Genomic DNA, 22,565 nt, shown 5'->3' with positions numbered 1-22,565 from the left:
AGTTACTAAGTCTTTGAGTATATTTAGGCAGCGCGTCAATAGCGACGCTCACCTTTAAAGGGGCTGTCGTTGTCAGGGATTAGAGTTACGCTCTGTCCTCGCTATCCCTTTAAGAGGCTTTAACCACTGAATCGGCTGGAGACCCGAAACACTTGTGGAGTTCCTCCGAGCTCCCACTTCAGTTTCGCTTCGTTTCGTGCCTCCCCCGCGTTAGTTTCTCCCGCACTTTAGCTTCTTTCGCGTTAGTTTATTTGCGGCAGACTTGCGGCGACTGCATTGCCTATCATGGCTGAGACAGGGAAAGGGGTGAACGCCGGGAAACTGGCTAGTAATGTACAGAAGAGGATAACTCGAGCACAAGAGAAGGTACGGTAAAGAAAAAACTCCCCGAACATCGCTAACACCTTCAGCCTCACTGCCTGCAGAGCTGCGTGCTTGTGCGGGGACCGTCTGCGCTCCAGTCACCTCGCCAAACGTCAAAGACAGAGGAACGCGATGGGCTGAGGACTCAGACCCTCAACGCCGTGTGCTAAAGCGGGCAGGGCTCCCGGGATTTGAGTGCTGTGTATCCACTCCGGTCGTATGTATAGTTTAGTTTATTTAGGTGTAGATTCGCAGCGCGCTGTTCAAGTTCTTTACCGCTTTATGCTTTTCCAGCGGTTTCGCTGATAAACAGTGGTTTACTTCCATCGATGGAGCTGAAGACGAGCGGAAACCGTGTCTGTAGCGGAATTTTCACTGTCGCTCCCCGTCGGCCGGTTACAGCTGAAGAGGTTCCCTTATGGGAAAGTTCACTCACGGCGAACCACGTGCGTGTTTTGGGGCATTCCGAGCCTTTCACTAAGAAATGCTTGGGGTTTGTGTGAATCTGATACTGTGGTTTGTCCTGAATGCGACTTAACTACAGCTCCATTTAGAATCGGCCTCCAGGCAGGAAGTGCCCTTTCCTCTGCGAACACTGTAGATGACCCACGCCGTGGAGCCTAATGTGTATTAAAATACAGATGGAAGTAAAATGAGTGAAACACTTAACGTTTTTTTTCTGTATTGGGGTCCTGTAGGGGTTCATGTGATTGGTGGGCCAGGGATCTCTTCACTATCCATATGTATGCCATGTGGCTTTGATCAATGCCTCTGCATTATGAGCTGACCGGTCCCAGGCACTGGAAGCTGTGCATAGGTTTAAGACATATGAGTCTCCAGTGATTCACTTATCCTTTGTCTCTTGAGGAGGGCTGGGAGCTTTTCACTTGTCTGAAGGCTCTTGTTATGAACAAACAGGTGCATGTGGGAAGTGACGAGGGGTAGGCAAGTCGCAGATGGTTCTAGAGAAGAAGACAGCTACATCGTTCTTTGATACTCGGATTCAAGCCTGCATGCTGCTGCCTGTGGGTGTGTGTGTGTATCAGTATCTCATTTAGGGACAAAGAGTTCATTAAGTTCTCTGCTTGCCTCATCTTCCATATGCTGCTGTTTATCTAATAGAGGATCACTTTTCTCGTTCCTCGCATCCTCTTGCATGCATGTGCCTCAAGGATCAGCCTCTAGAAAATATGAGGAATGCAAAGCTAGCACTTCTGCCTGGGAATTACTTTCAGCAGAGGCCGATTTCTAGCTATTATAATGTGTAAGATTCAGAACAAGAATAAGTTACTTATAATACCTTGATTATCGCAGTCTTGGCAGCAGCCATCTAAAATAATAATAACCTGTATAAATATAAGTAAAGCTTTAAGGGACCACTTTTTGTGTGAGACACTATACAGGGCAGCCAATTAGAACAGAACATATTTACATATATCAATCTTAAAGGCAGAGTAGCAAATGCAGCCTGTCTAAAGGTTACAAGAGGCTAAAAATAGTTGTGTAAAAAAGAATTATGACCTAAAATCTTACAAGTTTTGTAGAAGAAATACAAGATCAGAAAAGTGGGATACAGGCCCTTTTCATTTATTACATTTCATTGGTTCATTAGCATGTTCGATCAGGCCTTGTCAGTTAGCCTTTATCTTTTGTGTGGCAGGACTTCACATCAGATACCGTAGATGTGTGTATGTGTTTTCTCTCTCTCTGTGATATATGACCCTCCATGTGATTGCTCTGAGGGGAGGTCATGGTCTCCTCTACCCTTCTGAAACTCAGCCAGCCAGAGGAGAACACTCTTCTGGCAGACCTACATCTCTCTGCTCTCTGTCTTCCCTCTTTTTCCCTCTCAGTATATCCGTCTTTCCCTCGCCCCTTTTTGGCCCTGTAGCCCCACCCCATCCCATGCATTTTCCACCGTGGACATCACCTGTCCTGAGTCATTCCTCTTCCTGGTCAGCGGCTTGCTGTTAAACTGGAAAAGACGTTGGCATGTCCGGTTGCTATAGAGACATGTATGGTCTCGGGTCTGATATGTCAGTGTGACATCAGAGCAGGGAGGAATGGGAGCGGAGAGCCGTCAGGCATCAGATTCACGCAGGCATCTGCTCCCAAATTAGACACTCATAAGGAAGGGAGCCCACTGACCCTGCCCCACAGAGGGAAACGTCCATCTGCCCTTCTCTTCGCGCAGGCCGATATATCGTCTATACTGGTGTGGGTGTCACACAACAAAAAGTTTTCAGTTTAAGCAGTATTGATCGATTAGGTATTATACACTCATATAAGTAATGGTATCCCTGTTGCTGTACTGGTAGACATGTATTATCAAATAGTCCTTGTAGTGCAAAAGAATCAAAACAAGCATTGCTCGGTTATTTGAGCTTTACCATTGCTCAGGAAGCATAGATGTTAGCCTTATTGGTGACCTTAAATATCATCTGATACTGTGATTCCATGGTGTGTTGGATTCTATCAGGATCACCCAGCTCTGCTCTGACCTGTGCCCTCCAGTCTCAGCGAACAGACCATATGTCAATCAACTTATTCCCAACCACCCCTCCTCATAGGTACACGCCCACACACCTGTTCTGGTCCAGAAGGCCTTTGGACATGAAACAGGTCTATGAATAGCAGACAGGCTGTAGCCTGTGAGTTAATCCCACAGAATGTGGCGAGGATTTTTAGATCTGGGGAGGGCTAAATGAGGCTCAGGTCTATTTTTGGACCTGTCACTGAACACCAGTGCACAATAGTCAGAGGCCTGTGGGGCCTGTAAAACACAAATGAAAAAAATTGACTAATAAATGCAAAAAACAATAATCCTGGGTCTCCTGTGACCTAAGCCTCATCGACCTGATGGCTAAAGCTATGTAAGAAAACTCAGGGAGCCTAGCCACTTGACTTAAGACCGCTGTGTGTGTGTGTGTGTGGTTGCTGTTTCTCAGTATTCTCAGTATGTGTTGGTGTAATTTTTGTCCATCAAACCTCTGCCTCTCTCTCTGCCTCTCTCTCTGCCTCTCTCTCTGCCTCTCTCTCTGTCCCTCTCTCTCTGTTGGACACACATGCAAAGCATTTATTCAGCTGCTTCAGAATAGTCAGTATGTTGAGTGCAGTATGAATGAAAGATGGCTGACTCAGGCAGTGTAGAGTGGCCTCCCTACTCTACCCTGAATGAACAGCTGCCTGGGTTTAATGTTTTTACTTCACTACGATCCATCCCAACATTTCAGCCTAATGCAAGCCCAGAGCGACACAAAATGGGGCAACATTGTGGTACATCTTGTGGCAGCACATTTTGGAAATCTATTCTTTTATAGTCTTTTCTTTCAGGTCATAGATCCTTACAGGTTGTCTGGGTATAACTTTATTAAATGAGTTTTCTGTTTTTTGAACAAATCACTCTGGGTAGATGAATAAATGTAAATGTATTACCTTCTGTATTCAGAATCTGCAAAAGAACTCCAGGGCTCTGAAACTAGCATGTCGAAATTGAGAGGAAAGGTTTCGAGGAACCCCCGCATAATTAATGTTAGATCAGTTTTTACACACTCCATTGTCAATAATGCATATGCACTTAAAACGTTCTATCCCCCATAGCATGGAGGGGGAAAGCAGCCGTAGAAAGTTGCTATCTCTGATCTTGTTTGCTCTTCTGCAGTTTTCAAATGGCTTGGAGATTGAGGTAGTTTGTTGTAATTAGTTGTAATTGGTCTACATTAGATAGATAGCTGTGTAGTGCGTGCCTGCCTGCCTGAATGTGGACGTTTTGTTCCTTGCTGTTGGTTTGTCTCGTATTCTATCCACAGATAAATGTGGACAAAAGATACAATAAAGTTGCAAAATCCCAAAATGTAAAGTCCAGCTTGCTTAAAACAAACAAAATAAAACACGGAGAGAAGGTTTTGTCCCTTCAGTGACCAAAATGCTATCCATTTCATGTAGAAATATCAATCTAATGCTATTTAATTTGAAAGAACAGTAGACTTGGTGACGGAATCTCTGTATTTATACGTGTTTGTGCTTGCCCACTTAAGTGACCAGATGAAAAGGTATCTGTCCTTCATTGAGCAGCACTCTTCCCTTCTTTTCTCAGTGCAAACACACTTCTAATTTCCTTCTGTAATAGGATTTAGTCTGTGGTTGGTCAGGCGTCTTCCTCCTTGCTCTTTTTCCTCTTATTGCTTTGCTGTGGTCTTTCTCTCTTTTGTTCTTTTCTCTTTCTTTTGTGTCTTTGTCAGTGCTGAGACGGTTGAGCCGCCTAACTTGATGAGTAAAAGTTTAAGTTGTGGAAATCTACAAATGTAGAAATGAAACTAGCTGACAGAAGTGAGGTTTGTGAGTACTGTTCAAAGATGTGCATGTTACACACATTAGAAAGATGCTTCAGAAACATTCAGGTGACTTTACTTAGCTCAGGTAAAGTCATGTTTGCTTTGTGCTTTATTGTGTTTGTGTGGAGTCATGATTGCAGGTCTGGAGAATGATTTTGCCAGTTTTATCCATTAAGTTTGATTTTGTTGTAAAGGTAAATTATATTCTCTCCATTCCTTCCTGGGTTCATGTGAGCTTGTTGCGTGCTGGGCCATTTAGAAGGAACAAGTCAAAACTCCTAAGAAATAAGAAACATTTTGAAGTGGTGTCTTTTTTTTTCTATATGCAACAACAGCATAACATTGCATATATACAGTGTATATATAACTTCTATCACAGCTTTCTGAAAAGAAGGAAAAACCATGAAAAAGCATATTTAAGTTTCTGTTCTGGTTCTGTAAATGTTGAGACTGGCCCTGAGGCATGGTTTAAGCCTCAGTAGAATTAGGGTCTATTTTATACATGTGGAAAAGGAAAAGAAAGGGTTACATGTCAGGTTGCATGTTTTGTTGAATGTGAGTGAAATTATGTGCACATCCTCTGCAGAGAACACACCTCTACATATTTTAATGCACAGATACTGTATATTTGCTGAATTTAACATACTAGGTGGTGCAAAAAAAGTAAAACATAAAACCTGGGCTGTGCAAAGTTATGGCACATTTTGCATTTTGTGTTTTGTTTTTTCAAATTGTTTTTTTAAAAAAAAAAATTGTGGACTAAAATTTAGAAAAAATACTATAGCTCTTATTTTTTTTCCATGTAGAGGATGTATGAATGTATTCACACTTATTTCACTTAGAAAATCAACATCCCTTTTAGCAGATTAACCAGATAACAGATCTGAAGTTCTGAGATTCCAGTCATCCAGGGTGATGTTCTGACATCACCCATACCCTACCTGGTAGGACATTTCACCAGTACCATAACTGTGTAACGCTTTACAGCACCACGTCATACACCAGCAGCTAGGGGTCTTCAGATGGCTTGGTACTTCCAGCATGGGCATCACCCCAGATGTGAGAGAGAGTGAGCAAGCGACTGGCGCTGACAAAGTGTGCTATATATATATATATATATATATATATTGTATGTGAAGTTATAAGTGTAAAGGGGAAATAAATACACTCTGTAACTGTACGGGGAGCCCAAAAGCAAATACAATACCAATTCTCAAATAATGCTACTATAAGTATACTATGCTATACTATGCTTATATAAGTATAAAAATAAAACCTTCTTACTCTTTGGTAATTAGTGAACGTCATAATTACATGAGTAATTGTCAATATACATCTGGTCTGATTTCTAGATGATGCAGAAGTTGGGGAAAGCTGACGAGACCAAAGATACAGCATTTGAGGAAAGTGTGGCTAACTTCAACAAGCAGATGGTAAGATCCTTTCTAATACACGGTCTTTCTATCCCCTAACTCTTCAGCTCTGACCTCTGAGCCTAAAGCTACCTCTCCATTTTTAACCCATACACAGGCTATGCTGTAACACTGAGTGGCAAATCAGATCTCTTAACTGATTTTTTTTAAATGTTATTTTTGTAATGGCATGATGTAATTCAGCTGAGACATTTACTTTAACTGAGGTTTCAGTATTATTATCTTTTCACAAGGCTTACAATCTCTGCTTGTTTTTAAACAGCCAAGGTACAAGATTGGCAAGTTTAGCAAATTTGTTCTTTGTCATATATTTAAGTTGTTAAAGAACAGAGTAGAAATCCTGGATTATTTGAGTTGCATGCAGTCAAAAGGTGGTATATGCCACCTTAAGACATGGCTTTTAAATGTTTAACCACTTAGTTTGCCATTTATTACCCACTTGTATAACTTAAGAATAACGTATTAGCCAGGTTGCATTGCAGTCCATGTAATTACTGAATATTGAGTCTTAAGGACTCTTAATAAGAGTTTAATAATAATGTTAAAGTTGTAACCGTCTTACAACCTACATCCCATTAACCCTGGGAAAATTACTGTGTAAAGGAGACTCATAGTGGTAGAACGCTTTCTAAACACATTCATTCTCTGGAGGTGATGGGCAGTAAGTAACTATGGTAACTAAAACTTAACCTAACTAAGTGATTGAAAGTACCAAACATTTCATTGGAGTGGTGGTCTTCTCTTTTTCTGTGTACAGACTGAAGGCACAAAACTGCAAAGAGATCTGAGGGCATATCTGGCAGCAGTAAAAAGTAAGTCAGACCTTGTTAAAGAAAAAATTCATTTAAATGCACTTTTCAAAAGTGTATTTAATATGAAAAGTAGATGTTTTTAATGTTTACACTTTAAACTTACTTTAAAACATACAACCTATGATAACTTTGCATTAAATGTAAATTTAAATGCATTTCAGTGATGCTTTTCAGTATTTTTTAACAGTTTAAGTTGTACTTAAGTAAGTAGTTTGTAGGCATAACTTATTACACTGGTGATGTATTATAAATATACTTGATGTACTGCTACACTTAAGTGCTACTTACTGAGTTCTACAGCATCTAAACTAAATATCACTAAATAAATGTAAACACATTCAACTATTAAAATGCGTTTAAGTGTGCTTTTATAAAACGTAAGCGTGCAGTGAAATAGGTTAGTATTAATAAATGCAACTTATACTTATATTTGAGTAATCTTAAAATCTCTTCTATTCCAACTAGATTTTCTGTGTACTTTGCATATACTATTAATGAACTGTAATTAATGTACTGATTAACCCTCCTGATAATGCTTTTTCAGTTGTTGCTGTGTGGTTGTATAAGTGTGTGTACGTCTGTATGGGAGACTGTATTTTGTGCTTTCCTGTGCTTATGTTGTTTTTTTTTAGTTCTTCTGGCAGCTGTATGTCTGTCTTTCTGTCTGTCCTCAGCAATGCACGAAAGCTCCAAGCGTCTGCAGGACTGTCTAGCAGAAATGTATGAGCCAGACTGGTTTGGGAAGGAGGAGATGGATGCCCTCGCAGAGGTGTGTAAGCCCGTTACTGCCAAGCTTCCTGCGTCAGATGTGTGTGCGTTTCCACAATGAAATGGGTTATATGAGGTCGAGTGGTCAAGTGATTGACACTGCCTGTCACCATTACAGGACTTTTAATACCATTTTCAGCTTTCTGTATGTTAAAAGTCAGCAGCGCCCTGAAGTTTTAACGGTGTTGTAGCCAGAGCTGCCATAATAAATCAAGAAATTGATTAAAGTTCGACCAAATAAAATTTACCTTCTCGCTGATTTAGCACAGTGATTAATTGGCACTTTGGTGTGATGGTGATCTCTTACACTCAAAGACGTTCACACCAACTTTTCACACGTACTGTTTTGTGTGTGTGTGTGTGTGTTTTTAAAGATGCTTGCTTGTTTATCTTTTTCAGTTAAGATTTTTTAAATCTTTAAAAGACCATGCATGGTGTGTGTGTGTGTGTGTGTGTGTGTGTGTGTGTGTGTGTGTGTGTATATATATATATATATATATATATATATATATATATATATATATATATATATAGTAGATGCTTATATAATAGAGTTGTAACTCCTTTCCGTTTTTCCATTCTCAGTATTTTGCTTGCATTGTCTTTCTCTATAACTCTCACACTCCTATTCTGTCATTCATTCTGTGCACTTACTCCTGCATGAAGGAGTTAATAGAGAAGGAGATGGATAATAATCTGGAGGTAAAGTAGTTAGACAACTCTTCCAAGCTGTACTTGCTTTAGGGTCTGGTTAAATGTAGTGACTGTGTTAGCATTGAAGATACATTGGCACTTTGGTGTCCCATGTCTGGCGTTTAGGCTTGTCAGTTGTATGTAGTGAAGAATTGTTTGTTAGGGTAGGTTAGTATTGATATGTGATTGCTATCTGTACTGTGCAGTCAGAAACCACCTTTTCATTTAATGACCAGACAAATGGCTGTTAAGTACAAGTTGCTCATTTTAGGAAAAAAAACTTCAATCGAGTTTCGACTAGAACACTTTAATGTGTCTACCCTTTACATTTATTGCAGCTTCTTAACTGCGGCATTCTTTTTGAGCAACTTGTTTTCAGATTTCCGAAGAAATCTGCAGGGAGTTTGGACTTGGTTCAGTCTCTAAAGTAAGCCCACTGAGAAATTGGCCTCATCAGTCCATAAATCTTTACTCCACATCTCAGATTTGTAGTTTTGGTGTTCTAGTGCACATATTTTTCCTTCCAAATTTCCTTTTCTCAGTTACAGCTTCTTGACAGCAAAACATCCTTTCAGACCCATAGCACTGCCAGAGATGAAACTACTGGTGTTAGAAGTCTGTTTTTCTCCCATTTTATTATTTATTTGTTATTAATTCTTTGAACTTTAGTTTTGGAACTCTGGCTTTTCCTTTACTTATTTTCATTTGACTCTCATTTTTATGGTGAGATTGTGGTTTGTCATATTTAATCTCCTCAGAAATATCTAATGGAAATGAATAACTTGTATTATGGACATGTTGACTGGAAATGAAATAAATGAAAGGTGGTGTCTGACTTTTGCACAGTAGTGTATGTCTGTGTGTCTGTAGATCTAATGACTTTTGCTTGGCAGGACACAGATGTCCTATGGGGAGATTTCTATCAGAAGCTTGTGGACAGTGCGCTCATCTCCATGGATACATACATGGCTCAGTTTCCTGAAATTAAGGTTAGCTTTAGCTCTTATTACACTATTCTGGATGTAGAAGAATACATGTCTTATAGCAGAGGTCTGTGTGGCTCCCCCTCCAGGCTCGTATTGCGAAGCGCGAGAGAAAGCTGGTGGACTTTGACAGTGCCAGACATCACTTTGCCTCCATACAGAAAAGCAAGAAGAAGGATGAGGCCAAAATTGCCAAGGTACCAGAGATGCACCTGTCTTGTGTGTCTATGTGTAATCTGCAACTGTTTGTCCTCTATTTTTGGAAAATCAGTGTCATTAATTATGTGGTTATGTTTGTGTATGTGTGTGGTTCTGTGCAACACAAGCTAAATACGTTTGCTGTCATAATTGACATTTTTTTGAGTCGGTGTGATGTGTGCGCTAATATGCTTGCTAACAAACACTCTTTCTTTCTCACTCTTGCACTCTCTCTGACTCTCTTGCGCTCTCTCTCTCCTCTCTCTTTCTTTCTCTTTCTCTTTTTCTCTTTCTCTGCATGTTTAGCCCCTGGCTCTGATGGAGAAAGCTGCTCCAGGTTGGGCTCAGGGAATAATCACAGCACATCAAATTGCTCAAACTAACCTCAGCAGAAGCCAGGTGACACACCTGTCACTTTGCCTTAATGCTCTAACCCCGTCTGACTCTGGGTCTTGGCATAGACTAAACTGCCTGCTGTGCTATATAAAGCCATGTCATGGAAGTACTCCAGAACAATCCGTAATTCAAATGCAATTTAAATGTATTTTAGTGTGATTTTATATATATTTTACATACAGAAGAGTTCAAAAAGTTTTGGGCTTGTCTTGATCATTAAAATACAAGACGTAAGTTTTCTAAATTGGCTGATTAGCTATTTAGCTTATTAGCTGTTGAAACTTTCTACCTGACAACAGGCACAGCTCAAGCTCAAATTGCTCACCACTGCCCTCTAAAGGCATTAATACTAAACATTAAACAAACTACCATTACTCAATGCTGCTAACACTCTAAAGGTGTTCTTACAGCTGCACTTTATAAGTTTGGTCAGTGTGGGCAGTTGAGGACCGCTCTGGTGGAAATATGTCACTTGCACAGAAGATGCAGAAGAACATTTTGTAATGCGAGTTGTGCTGCGATTCCTTTCTCCAGATAAATCTGAAATGCTCTTCTTCATGACTGAAACAGAGAAAGTTAGGGATATGTTACAAGCTTTGCCACAGATGACCGATAACTAACGTTGCTATTCATATGATTGTTGGGTAACACTTGTGTCCACTAGTTCAGTAAGCATCCACTCAGTCCGTTCAATGTAGGAAATGTTAGCCAAGTATATTTTATATTGGCTGCATTTGCAAAAGGAGACAGACACTGGAAGTTATATGAGAATAATGGTTTAGTCCGGTTTATCAAACAATAGGGGAACGAGGTCTGAAGCAAAAAAAGACCGTTAGCAAAGTCATTGGCTAATGTTAGCGAATTAGCCAACTAACTTTAGCTCTACAGCTGAAACAGCTTTACAACTGTAATTACATTAATTATTTGTCTGTGTGTTGTTAGGCAGAGGAAGAGTTGGGGAAAGCACAAAAGGTGTTTGAAGAGATCAGTTATGATCTCCAAGAGGAGCTTCCAACTCTGTGGAGCAGGTACCAATCCCTTCATCTCTCACTTCCCACCCCCTGTCCTCTGTTTACCCATACTTCATCCTTAAATAAAGGAACACTTTCCCTCAGCTTGGTTTTCCCACGATATCTCTGTCTCCCCCTCTCTCTCTTAGTCGTGTAGGTTTATATGTGACCACCTTTCAGAATGTGGCGGGAATGGAAGAAAAGTTCCACAGAGAGATGGGCAAAGTGAGAGTTTTGCTGATTCATCAACTCACCTATTACAACAGAATAAAGACATAGATTATTAGTATTCTTGCCCCTTGAATAAAGCTCTCTTTTATTCACAGCTGAACCAGAATCTTTTTGATATCATGACCAAACTGGAGGAACAGCGAGAGGCCAAGTGAGTGTTGTCTGAATTTTGTCCATTCTGTAATTTAGGAGTCTGTTATGTCTAATTTTTGCAATATTATTGAGAAATTTGCTTTGGGAGCTTCTGTATTCCCTATAGACTAAACAAATCCTCAAACCTCCCCTAGAAAATCTGTCAACACTACCGGGAAGAGGTATATATGTGTTGTTTTGCGTGTATAAATGGTTCAAGCAACACTAATATTAACATTTGTTTACTCATCAAATGTAATTTGCACTTGCTACCTTGTTTTCAGTCTGTGCCTGAATGTGCATGTGGACAAATATTTATGAAGCTCATATTATGATATTAGTTCTTATATCTAGTGTTTATAGCCTTGCCATTTGATATCAGCATGGCTTCTCCCAGCTCTCTGTTGCCACACAGTGGTGACTTTGAGACACTGCAGAAATGCTGAGTGATATTTTTTTTTCTTTAATTGCAGTGAAGCAGCCGCCAACCACAATGCCACAGCAGCATCTGAGTCAGACACAACTGTACCAGCATCTAAGGTACTGTTTTATGAGTGTGAGAGAGAAAGAGAGAGACAGTTTCACAGGCAATCATGAACAGTTCTGAACAAGTTAGACGCCAACCCTCATATATTTAATTTCCTGTGGAAACAGCTATTAAGTTACTTGTTTTTCAGCGTCCGGAAAACAAAACAGAAAACCTAGTTCACAAAATACAAATCTAACTAAATATAACGTCATATTTTTCTGTATTTTTTGTGTCGTCAGTTACAGTTCTGATGGTCAGCGGGTCTTGCGTGGTTGTTAGGAGACCCCACACCTTCAATGAATCTTTTAATCCTCTTTGAATTCTAATCTGAGAGACTTTCACTTTCCGTATGGAAGTAGATCTAATACCTAATCTGCTCAAACATATCTAATATTTAAAGTCCATTAAAATGGGAAATTAAATAAATGAAGGTCTCTGACTTTTGCACATGTATGTAATGTGATGTAGGAAGCAATGAAAATTCAAAGGAAAGCTGTACACGTGCACAACATTATACCAAATACACACACAGTCAAACACAGCATTTGTTTGTCTTTCTCAGTGTAATTACTAACCCAAAGTAGACATTTATGATCTAACGACACACTGAAGCCTTCTTGTTTTGTGATATTTAACTAATCATATGACGTGTGTTTGTCTCCTTTACTATTTGCACGCATATGTTGTGTGTGCCCTGTGTCTGTGTGTGTGCGCGGCAGTTGAGACTGGGGCCACCAGTCCCACGGCCCCCCAGGCCTTCTCCAGCTAAAGATGCGAAAACGGACATCATTAACCTGTTTGAGGACGCAGTGGTACCAGATATTAACGTTACCACACCATCAAAGGTTAGGGGTCAAATTACAGCTTACCTCTCAATCTGTGAGCCCCGCTTTATCCAAGTCCCCTTCTTCATCCAAACATTCGCTTGTGTGTCTACTCCATTTACTTTCACCATCCATGCTTAGAGCAGAACTTCCCATCTATCCAGGAGCCCCTGCTGCAGGTCCATTTCTTTTTACATGCGTCATTCTACCATTACTACTACCATTAATTTATACCATTACTACTTTCAGTATTGCCATAATCCTCTTGGCGTCACTTTATTGCTACCATGCTCACTCAGCACCCCATAATGCTTTTCCCATTACCGATCCACTCTCCAAAAGCAGGAGAGCTTTTTTCCCAGGTCCCATTTCAGTATTGTTTTTTTAACATGCCCTCGCCAACCTCAACTCACCACAGTGCATCACACCTGTGTTACACAAATAGCCCCTTGCAGTACAAGGGGAGAAGGGGAAAGTGAGAGGTGGAAAACTCAATTGGCGTACGTTCAGCTTCAGCTAGGTTGCCTTTAGTGAGCTGTATAGCTGTCCCTGCAAACTTGGTAAAAACAGTTTTTGAATTTGAACATACTGTACATACATTTTGTGGGGAAAATGCAGTGTAGTGTTTTTTTTGTTGTTAAATGTGTAGCATTTAACCTGTTAACTAGCAGGCTAGCAGAATAAAGTCATGAAGTTGAATCAGCAGTCAGCAGCATGTATAACCTTACTACCTTAAACCCACTGTGAACATCTGTGAACATCTGTGTTATAAATTTGAAGTATGTTAAAAGCATTTTTAAAAAATTCTTTTAAAAGTATTTAAAAATATTTATGGTTTATAAACTGCTTTGTCTGCCATATATTTTGGTTATAAAATGTAAATGCATGCATGTCTCTATGATTTCTGGGCAAGTTCTGCTGCTGAAGTTGACACATATGTTCACGTGATCCCTTTCCACTGTGAGGGCTTATCTAATACATTTCCCTCGAGCTAGTAAAGTAAAGCAAAAGCCCCTTAAGAATGGTGCAGGCATTGGGAATTCCTCAAGGGCAGATGGCAAGGCCAAGTGCATAAGGGCATGTTAAATTTGGTATTGACATGAGGAGCCAGTAACCCAACTTGCTATTAGAGGTCTTACAAACAGTATTTCCAATAAACATGAGTATTCCCCCAGTGCTCAGAAGCATCCCCATAAGCCCATCCCAGTAAAGGTGCTGTGTGTTTTCTCGTGTGTGTGCGTGCGGCAGTTTGATGCCCCCACAGTGGGCAATCTACTGGATATGGACCTGGATGCTATGGAGGCAGTCAGCGCTCCACGAGACCCCCAGGTGGGTGTAACAGGTCAAGGCAAAGGTCAGGAGGACAAAAATGAAAGTTCAAAAACCGAAAGACGCTAAGATAACTACTCCATGTGGTCATCTTAGGCCACCAGGCTGTAGGAAAACCAGGGGGAGCTTTGTAAGGTCTTTTTTTTGTTTGTTTGTTTTTTTCCTGGACAAACCGAGTCAACGTGACCACCTCTGGGGAAGGCAAAGTATAGTTCCACAATTTCCCACAGAGGAGCCCAAGACTGAGTGCTTTACTCAGTGTGACCAGAGAAAGGACAAAATATGGACAAAGATAAGAATTGAAGGCGTCTTCTACACTCCTGTACGTAGAGTTTTAAGAAAAACCTTTCATTTCTTTATAATGGCACCGTCAAAGAAGGGCTAGGGGGGCCCTCTGATGCATGTGCTGGCCCCCTCTTTGTGAGTGGCATATGCATAATGTGCTGTATAATAAGCTTGTTTCTGTTATATTCGTTTAGGTACTAGGGCTGTCAACTAATATTCTAAATTTGATTAAATAATTTGTTAAAATTAATATTCGATTGAGAGAAAAGGAGCATTACCACGGCTGTCCGCGAGTTCACCCATGTGCCTGAGCAGTTGCACCGAATGCTCGTTTCAGCTGAACTTGCATGTCGTTTTAAATCATTAAAGGCACATTGTGTGACTTCTGACTATAATGCAAATAATTCAGCCACAGCTGTATGGTACTGATGAGTTCAACTCCGCTCAGCCACAGAGAGGGTGGTTTGCACTTCGAGCAATCTGAACAGCCCTGTTTGGAAGTACTTCAGAGCAGTACTTATAGATCACTACACGGCAAAATTGTGGAAGCTCAAGATAAAGTTGTATGTAAGCTATGTGAGGTACAGTTAGCTTGCTGTTCCAGCTCTAGCGATCTGAGGCCACATCTCAAATATTCCTCCATTGTTTTTTATTTGAGGGGGAACTGAATATGATGCAATGCTACTGTTGTGTTGGTCTGTCCTCTTATGGATATCTTGCACAAAAGTAGATCTTCAAATGGTTCAAATATTTTTGGCCAATTTTGACAGCCCTAATGCACATGATAATTAAGAACTGTAAAATTAGAAACCAAAGTATATCCATATGCAATTCCATAACACTCATATTTACACAGATTTCAACTAGTGTATGTACTGCTGTAGTATAATGGAAAATTATAACTGAAATTCAGTTATTGCTTTTGGTTTAAGTGTGACACGCTATGATTTTCAGCAGCCCCATCTGTCCACTGCTAAGAAAAATGTCTGGTGGCAACGATGTTCCTGTACAGTTTATGGTGTTGTGCCTTTATCCACTACATCAGATTACTTGAACACAGTAGGTCTGTAGATATAGAGCTGAACTGTTCCCCTATGTTAATCTGCATTGCAAGGAAAATGTCAACAACTAATCATTTGATTAGACAGGCTGACTAGTCAAACCATAATGATTTATTTATTTATTTATTTATTTATTTTTTAAAACGAGAGAAAAGGAGAACCAGCAGCCACACAAATTATTCAGTGATGTGAAAATCAGACAAACATGCTCACATGTTCATGATTACCTGTTCCAACTGACTACAAGCATCAGAGGCCTGAACATCTATCAGTGAATGTAATAAGTGACCGGCAGATATCCAGTATATGGATTTTCTGGACGGACACTGTGTAAAGGAGGCCAGTTTAGCTCCTAGTATCTTTCAGTATTTCATGTTGCTTGGAACAGATGACTTCCTCTCATGGATGTGCTGCAGTGTTTGTCAGGTTCATTTAGGAGGCCATATCAGACAGCTGTCTCTATGAACATGTTAACTCCTTTAGTGTTGTCCTTGTCTCCTCTTGCTGTCTTGGTGACACGTCTATGTTTACTAGATTTTTATCATTTCTTGCTTTCTTGTTCCTCACTGCCTCACTGAAGGCAGCCTCATGGGACTCATGGGAGGTAAGAACATTGGTTATGGAGGATACAGTGTTTTGGTAATAGAATATGCTCAACGTTCCATTGGGCATCCCTTGTGATGGTTTGCCACCGTTTTCCAGGCTGACTGAGTGCATGAACTAATGTCTGCCACACCTGTTGACAATGTCACATTGACTGAATATTGTGCTTACATCTAAATTATGTGACGTTCCCATCACAAACAAATCTTGAAGTTACAGATGTTACTCAAAACTGAATTGAGTTGAGATGACAATGTTGATGGTCCTTTACAAACTAAGCGCATCACATTGCACATCTACCTTGCTTTTTGTACAGTATTTTTGAACATTTATGTATAAAAGAATAGCAAAGGGTGAACAACTCGGTGGACTCATCAGCTGATTTATAGGGGTTTAATAATGGATTATTTGCAACGGATAAAGCCATTGGATCTAACTTTATCAAAGTGACCTGGAAAAATGTGAAAATGAATTAATATTCCTGCATAATGGATGAAATTCAACTCTGCAAATAGTCTGATTGGAAACAAATGGATCACTTGCTGGAAGTGTAATTTCCATAAACATCATTATTCTCTCTCCTGTACACCCTTGCCCTGATCTCCCTCCCATCCTTCTGGATGCTCTCTTGCCTCCATGTTGTTCCTGGAACACCCTATATGACCTATCTCCTGTTAAACCTGCAAAACCTCCTGATTCTTCCCTTAACCCACCACAAGCCCCAACCTGAGCAGACCTCAGCTGCAAGCAAGCAGCAGGACTTGGATGAAGAAGCACAGCCTGGCTGGGATGCTGAGGACTATTCTTCTAAGAAGACCTGTAAAACCCCAAGTTGGGATGATGAGGGCACTCCGGCTGCGCAGGCTTGGGAAGACCACAGGGCTGCAGCAGAAACTGAGGCTTGCCAGCCCAGCTGGGAGGATGAAGAGGAGGCAAGCTGGGGCGAGGAAGGGGCTCAGGTAGGATAAGAGCAGGCTGTAGCTGCACACGCTTCTGCAGGCCCATGTTGGGTGGGCAGTATCTAAGGCTTCCTCTCTGGGAAGAACAAATTGTTAGAGATGAAGGACTTTGGATGAAGTAGGCCAAACTGCAGTGGATTGTGTGAGTGTTTTTGTACTTCAGAAGCAGATTCAGAGGCTTTGAATGTGTGTGAGATGTCAGCAAATTTAAGTGTGAGTCTGTCTTGTTGTGCTTAATGTTCCGTGATCTCTTTCAGACTGATACATCTGCTACTACCCCACCAGTAAGTACAATTAAAAACCTTTAAATAGTGCACAAACTGTGGTTTCTCCTCAAGATCTACTCTCTGATCTGTTGTTTTTCTTCTAGAAGATTTAAAAATTGACATTCAAATATACTTGTGAATTTTTGCATTAATCTTAACATTTAACAAAACAAATTTGTCTAGTCTTACCCTGAATGGGCCAATTCTTGACCTGTGCAAAATTGTTCTGCTTAAGAAATGTAGTGTTTTAACAAATGAAAGGTGTTAAAGGATTTTGTCTAATAAGCAGTAGTCTTTGCATGCTCCATGTTAACTTCTTTTTAAAAAGAGCTTGTTTTCTTTGCTCAGAATGCTGCTACAACTGTGACCAATGGTTCATCAGATGCTGAGGTTCCTTCAGGTGTTGCCTATAAGGTCAGACTGAATAGTGTGATAATGTTTTTGCAGTAAGGTACTTGCTGGCTGTGGGAGCAGATTGTTTTGTGTTAATATCTGAGTTGGTGTCTGTATGTGTCACAGGTGAAAGCAATGCATGACTATGCAGCCACAGACAGTGATGAACTAGACCTCAAAGCAGGTGACATTGTACTTGTACTCCCCTTTGACAACCCTGATGAACAGGTCAGTAACTGCCCCAGTCATAAGGTGACACAAATTACTGTAAAATTAAATGCTGTGTTGAGCAATTGTGTACAGTGCCTTGTGAAAGTATTGACCCCCCCTGGCATTTTTCGTGTTTTTGCCCTGGATTATTTGAGGGTTTGCATCGTTTCATTTACAGAACATGCCTACAGCCTTGAACATTTAGATTTTTTTTTTCTTTTATTGTGAAGCAAACAACAAATAGGACAAAATGACAGAAAATTTCATTGTGCATAACTGTTCTCCCCGCTCAGTCAGTACTTTGTAGAGCGGTAATTACAGTTGCAAGTCGCTTTGGAGAAGTCTCTATGAGCTTGCCACATCTTGCCACTGGGATTTTTGCCCATTCCTCAAGGCAAAGCTGCTCCAGCTCCTTCAAGTTAGATGGTTTCTGCTGGTGAACAGCAATCTTCAAGTCTAACCACAGATTCTCAGTTGGATTAAGGTCTGGGCTTTGACTAGGCCATCCCAATACATTTACACATTTCCCCTTAAACCACTCGAGTGTTGCTTTAGCAGTATGTTTTGGGTCATTGTCCTGTTGGAAGGTGAACCCCCGTCCCGGTCTCAAATCACTGACAGACCGAAACAGGTTTTGCTCAAGAATATCCCTGTATTTAGCACCATCCATCTTCCCCTCAACTCGGTCCAGTTTCCCTGTCCCTGCTGCTGAAAAACATCCCCACAGCATGATGCTGCCACCACCATGTTTCACTGTGGGGATGGTGTTCTTTGGGTGCTGAGATGCGTTGGTTTTGCGTCAGACGTAGCGTTTTCCTTGGTGGCCAAAAAGTTAAATTTTGGTCTCATCTGACCAGAGCACCTTCCTCCATACATTTGGGGAGTCTCCCACAAGCCTCAAAACGAGCCTTCCTATGTTTGTAAGTAAAGTTGCAAAAATGGTGTGGGAGGCCTTTCAGAAAAGGTGTGTATGTACTGACATATGTGACACTTAGATTGTGCATGGGTGGACTTAATTTCACTAAGCATGTAACTACTGAAGGTCATCGGTTGCACCAGAACTTTTTAGGGGCTTCATAGCAAAGGGGGTGAATACATATGCACATGCCAATTTTCAGTTTTTTATTTCCAAGGATTTTTATTTATTTATTTATTTATTTTCTCATTTCACTTCACCAACTTGTGACTGATTTATTATACCATAACTGCATAGTCTGACTACGACAGACTATTTTGTGCAGATGCATCACATACAATTCAGATTAAAAAACATTTAAATACAGGTTGTAATGTAACAAAACGGATAAAAAGCCAAAGGGGGTGCATACTTTTTCGAGGCACTGTATAGTACTATGCAGTGTCAGAAATCAGAGATCCCCATTCATGTATTTCATTTCCAGTCATTATGGCCTTTCAGGAGAAATAATTCACTGCGTAAGTAAAGGGAAAGTCAAAGTCATGGCTAAATGTGTTTGGGATTACTTGGATCATGAGAAGATGAAAACACAACCAACTTCTAGGACTGAACTTTGGAGGAATTTGGAAAATGATCTCTCCAGATTTGTTTGAAGAACTGAAAGGAATGATATAAAGGCTGGACAAAAAGCATATGCTAAAAACAGTAATTTTCTGGTGAATATGTGCTTTCTACTTTTTTTCCTGACAGTGGAAAAATAATATATTTATTAATTGTTTATTATTAATTGTATTTTATTTATGTGCTTATTGGGCGTTTTGACTGGAAGTTAAATCATTGAATGGTGGTCTCTGACTTCATGAAACTACATTGCCACAGAAAAGTGTTTTCTCTTATGCAGAGCTCTCATGTGTATATGCATGTGTGTGTATGTGCAGGATGATGGCTGGTTGCTTGGTGTGAAGGAGTCACACTGGCTCCTGAATAAGGACCTTACTGCTAAAGGAGTATTCCCTGAAAACTTCACCCAGAGATTGTGAGCAGGATGTCCATATTACTTCTTAACTTCACTGAGATTTTTAACCACTCTTTTTCTTCGATACGTTTTCTTGTGACATCTTTGAAGAACAGGGCTTGTCTAAAAAAAAAAAAACAAACAAAAAAAACAAAAACAAACTAGATTTTATTACAAATGCAGTTTTCCCTGCACTATAGTGTATGACGTGGGGGTGGAGTGTGCCCCATTCTTCAGTTATCTCAATATACCATCAGGTCAGCACAGTGCAACACTATTGTTGCTGGAACAATAAAAGTGATGTGTGGTGGGTACTTTTAAACCTTTTTTATACGTATTAATTATCTTGTGTGTGCTTGGTTTTAAAGCTATGGATTTTAGTGAGATAGAGGAATAGACACCGTGCCAGTAGGATTCTTATTACTGAAGTAATATGACCTGTATCACTGCAGAAATTGTTCTGTGGTCAATTAATTTATGACTTGGTCGGAACTTGGAAACCATTTTTTTGACTAGTTCTTGTTTGTGCAGCTTGCTTATAAAAGGTCCTTCATCTCTCCCACCTTACACTTTCTAGACTTTGTCCTGTGTGAAAGGACAAATGAATGTTCACAAACTTGGTTTTCCAGCTGTGGAGTATTCCTGCATGTGGAAAGCAAGATTGACACATACAGTTACATACTTTATATACATATATACTTGCATCTTTTAAGTTTTTACTATGTTTGTGTCTTTTAGTTCTATTTTGAGGTCATTGGTTATGAAAAGAATTTGACAATAAGATCAAAGAACAAAAACAGCCTGCCTGGGACAAAACCAGTATATTTGGTTATATTGTTTGAACAACTGATTGTATAAAACACCTACTGCAGTTCTTTTAAATGTTTTTGTCATTGCATGATAATTTTATATTTCTTTGTTGAATTGTGCATATCATGTCTCAAACCTCTCTTGGAAATTCTGGAGTAGACTGGACAGAGATGCCATCTCTCAAATGAATCTAGTCCCTATAATCTGCTAAGCTTTCATTTCTGATCTCTTCACCTCAGGTGATGTATCCCAGTGATGGCACTTAGGGTCACTATTTGGCCCCTTGTGCTCCTTCTGTGGTAACACTCCTTCAGTATGTTTAATCATTTTTCCTGTCAAGCACAAAAAGTCTGAAGCTATTAGTAAATAAGCTGCTAACATGTTGTGAAATCAGGAAACCTTTGCTAGGCCTGATTCTAATGTCCACCTGTACTGTGACCTATAACATCCTTTATTGCTGTTTTCTAACTCCTCTTCTACAATCAACACAACAGTAAAGGCGTTTGTCTTTCTCTGTCCCACTGTCTTCTTCTTATAAACATGTTTACAGAGCTGCGATTATTGCACCTGCCAAGTCTCAAAGCATTATTTTTATATCTGGTTTAATCTGGCCTAGATCAGGAAACGGTCAGGCCCAAATGAAGGACTGTTTCTTTACCTAAATAAATTGAACTAAATGAGAACTGTTTAAAGCTGTGGGCAGTAGGTGGATCTTAATCTGTAAAAATGCAATGTCACATTAGAATTAATACAAATAAACATTACAGTCAAATCTAACAAGAATATCTTCTTCTTTCTAAAACATTGTTGATCCCTTTTGAGATGTTTAGAACATCACTCTGCTTCTTGGATGCACCAGAGCTGTTGGATGTTATCAATTTAGCTGAAATTGATAACATGAAATGGAAAATATTTGGCTGCTTTGAGGAGAAGTCTGGAAATGGTTAAGCCAAGACATTGACACAAGTAATGCACAAAATGACTGTTTATATTATTCTATGTTTATTTGTATTGATTGTAATGTTTTTGAGCAAATAGATGTTTTCTGCCAGGTAAATAGCTTTAAATCTAATTTACAAATTTGCAGCACTAGTGATTTTTAATGAATTTGAATGCTTTTGACACTGAATGTTGAATTTTGAGGGGAAGAAAGAACCAATGTGTTCTTCTCCACAGTAGATAAATAGTGATAATGATGCTTCTGCACAGTAGACCACCATTCTAATAATGATTATAGAACGCCTGTTATCAGAAGAAAAAGAATAAGAAAAACAGAAAGGGTTAAGGATTACACTTGGGTTTAAAAGCTTTATCACACCGGTTATAACAGCTCATTTGAAACATCCTGCATGATGAAACTGTTCTCTAGGAAGATACATTAGCTGCAAGTCAGAAGTCTTTGTTGGTTATGAAATTTGCCTTCAGACAAAGTTACGTTGAATCTTTATACAAGCATCACTTCATTAGTTACAGTTATATGAAAAATGAAGACGTTTCGTCATGTTTTATTGATTTTCTAAGTGGAAAATGAGTATACTTCACCTGCAATTGCTGTTTATCAGCTTAATTTAATATTTGGGGAAAAAAGTAAAACATAAAATGTGGCCTGTGCAAATGTCACGGCACATTTTATTTTTTATATGGTTTCTTTTTGAGTATGTTAAACTCATCAATTACACGTAAATAAATGTTTTAAATGTTATTTTCACATAGAAAATCAACAAAACATGACTTGAGGTTTTCAAAGTTTTGCGTACATGAGCACGATTTCTGATTTTATGAAGAATGTGAGGCAGCTTGGGTTGAATTGTTGAAACGTGCTGTGACTCTGTAAACGCACTCTGTCTCTGTCTCACAAACCATGAGAAGTATTTCAATATTAAATGTTGATTCTACACATTGTATCCAGCTGTGACTTTGTGTGTCTCTATTTTGTTTATTCACGTCTCTGGGGATGCATTTCATGCATTGTGTTATTTTGTTTTGTAGTTCCTTTAAAAAAATCCAGATGT

The 22,565-nt window shown here is 39.7% G+C and overlaps 1 protein-coding gene across 10 annotated transcripts; it reads left to right on the top strand.

Annotated features, from left to right (window-relative positions):
* Window positions 1–61: 61 nt before the first annotated feature.
* On the top strand, window positions 62–22,457 carry bin1b (bridging integrator 1b). Of its 10 annotated transcripts, XM_017712900.2 has the most exons (21): window positions 62–366; window positions 6,050–6,130; window positions 6,888–6,942; window positions 7,617–7,711; window positions 8,377–8,412; window positions 9,297–9,392; window positions 9,476–9,583; window positions 9,891–9,983; window positions 10,923–11,008; window positions 11,140–11,215; window positions 11,317–11,372; window positions 11,509–11,535; window positions 11,827–11,893; window positions 12,602–12,727; window positions 13,955–14,035; window positions 15,962–15,985; window positions 16,704–16,943; window positions 17,201–17,227; window positions 17,558–17,623; window positions 17,729–17,830; window positions 19,667–22,457. In XM_017712900.2, exons 1-21 carry the CDS (start codon window positions 286–288, stop codon window positions 19,766–19,768), a joined length of 1,725 nt encoding a protein of 574 aa, XP_017568389.1. In that variant the 5' UTR covers window positions 62–285; the 3' UTR covers window positions 19,769–22,457. The 10 variants fall into 10 exon arrangements, with proteins under 10 accessions (XP_017568389.1, XP_017568393.1, XP_017568391.1 ...); XM_017712904.2 differs by lacking the exon at window positions 9,891–9,983 and having other exon boundaries at window positions 63–366; XM_017712902.2 differs by lacking the exon at window positions 8,377–8,412 and having other exon boundaries at window positions 64–366.
* The last annotated feature ends 108 nt before the right edge of the window (window positions 22,458–22,565 follow it).

Source organism: Pygocentrus nattereri, chromosome 30 (genome assembly GCF_015220715.1).
Source record: "Pygocentrus nattereri isolate fPygNat1 chromosome 30, fPygNat1.pri, whole genome shotgun sequence".
NCBI lineage: Eukaryota > Metazoa > Chordata > Actinopteri > Characiformes > Serrasalmidae > Pygocentrus > Pygocentrus nattereri.
This window is presented reverse-complemented; position numbering and strand designations above follow the sequence as displayed.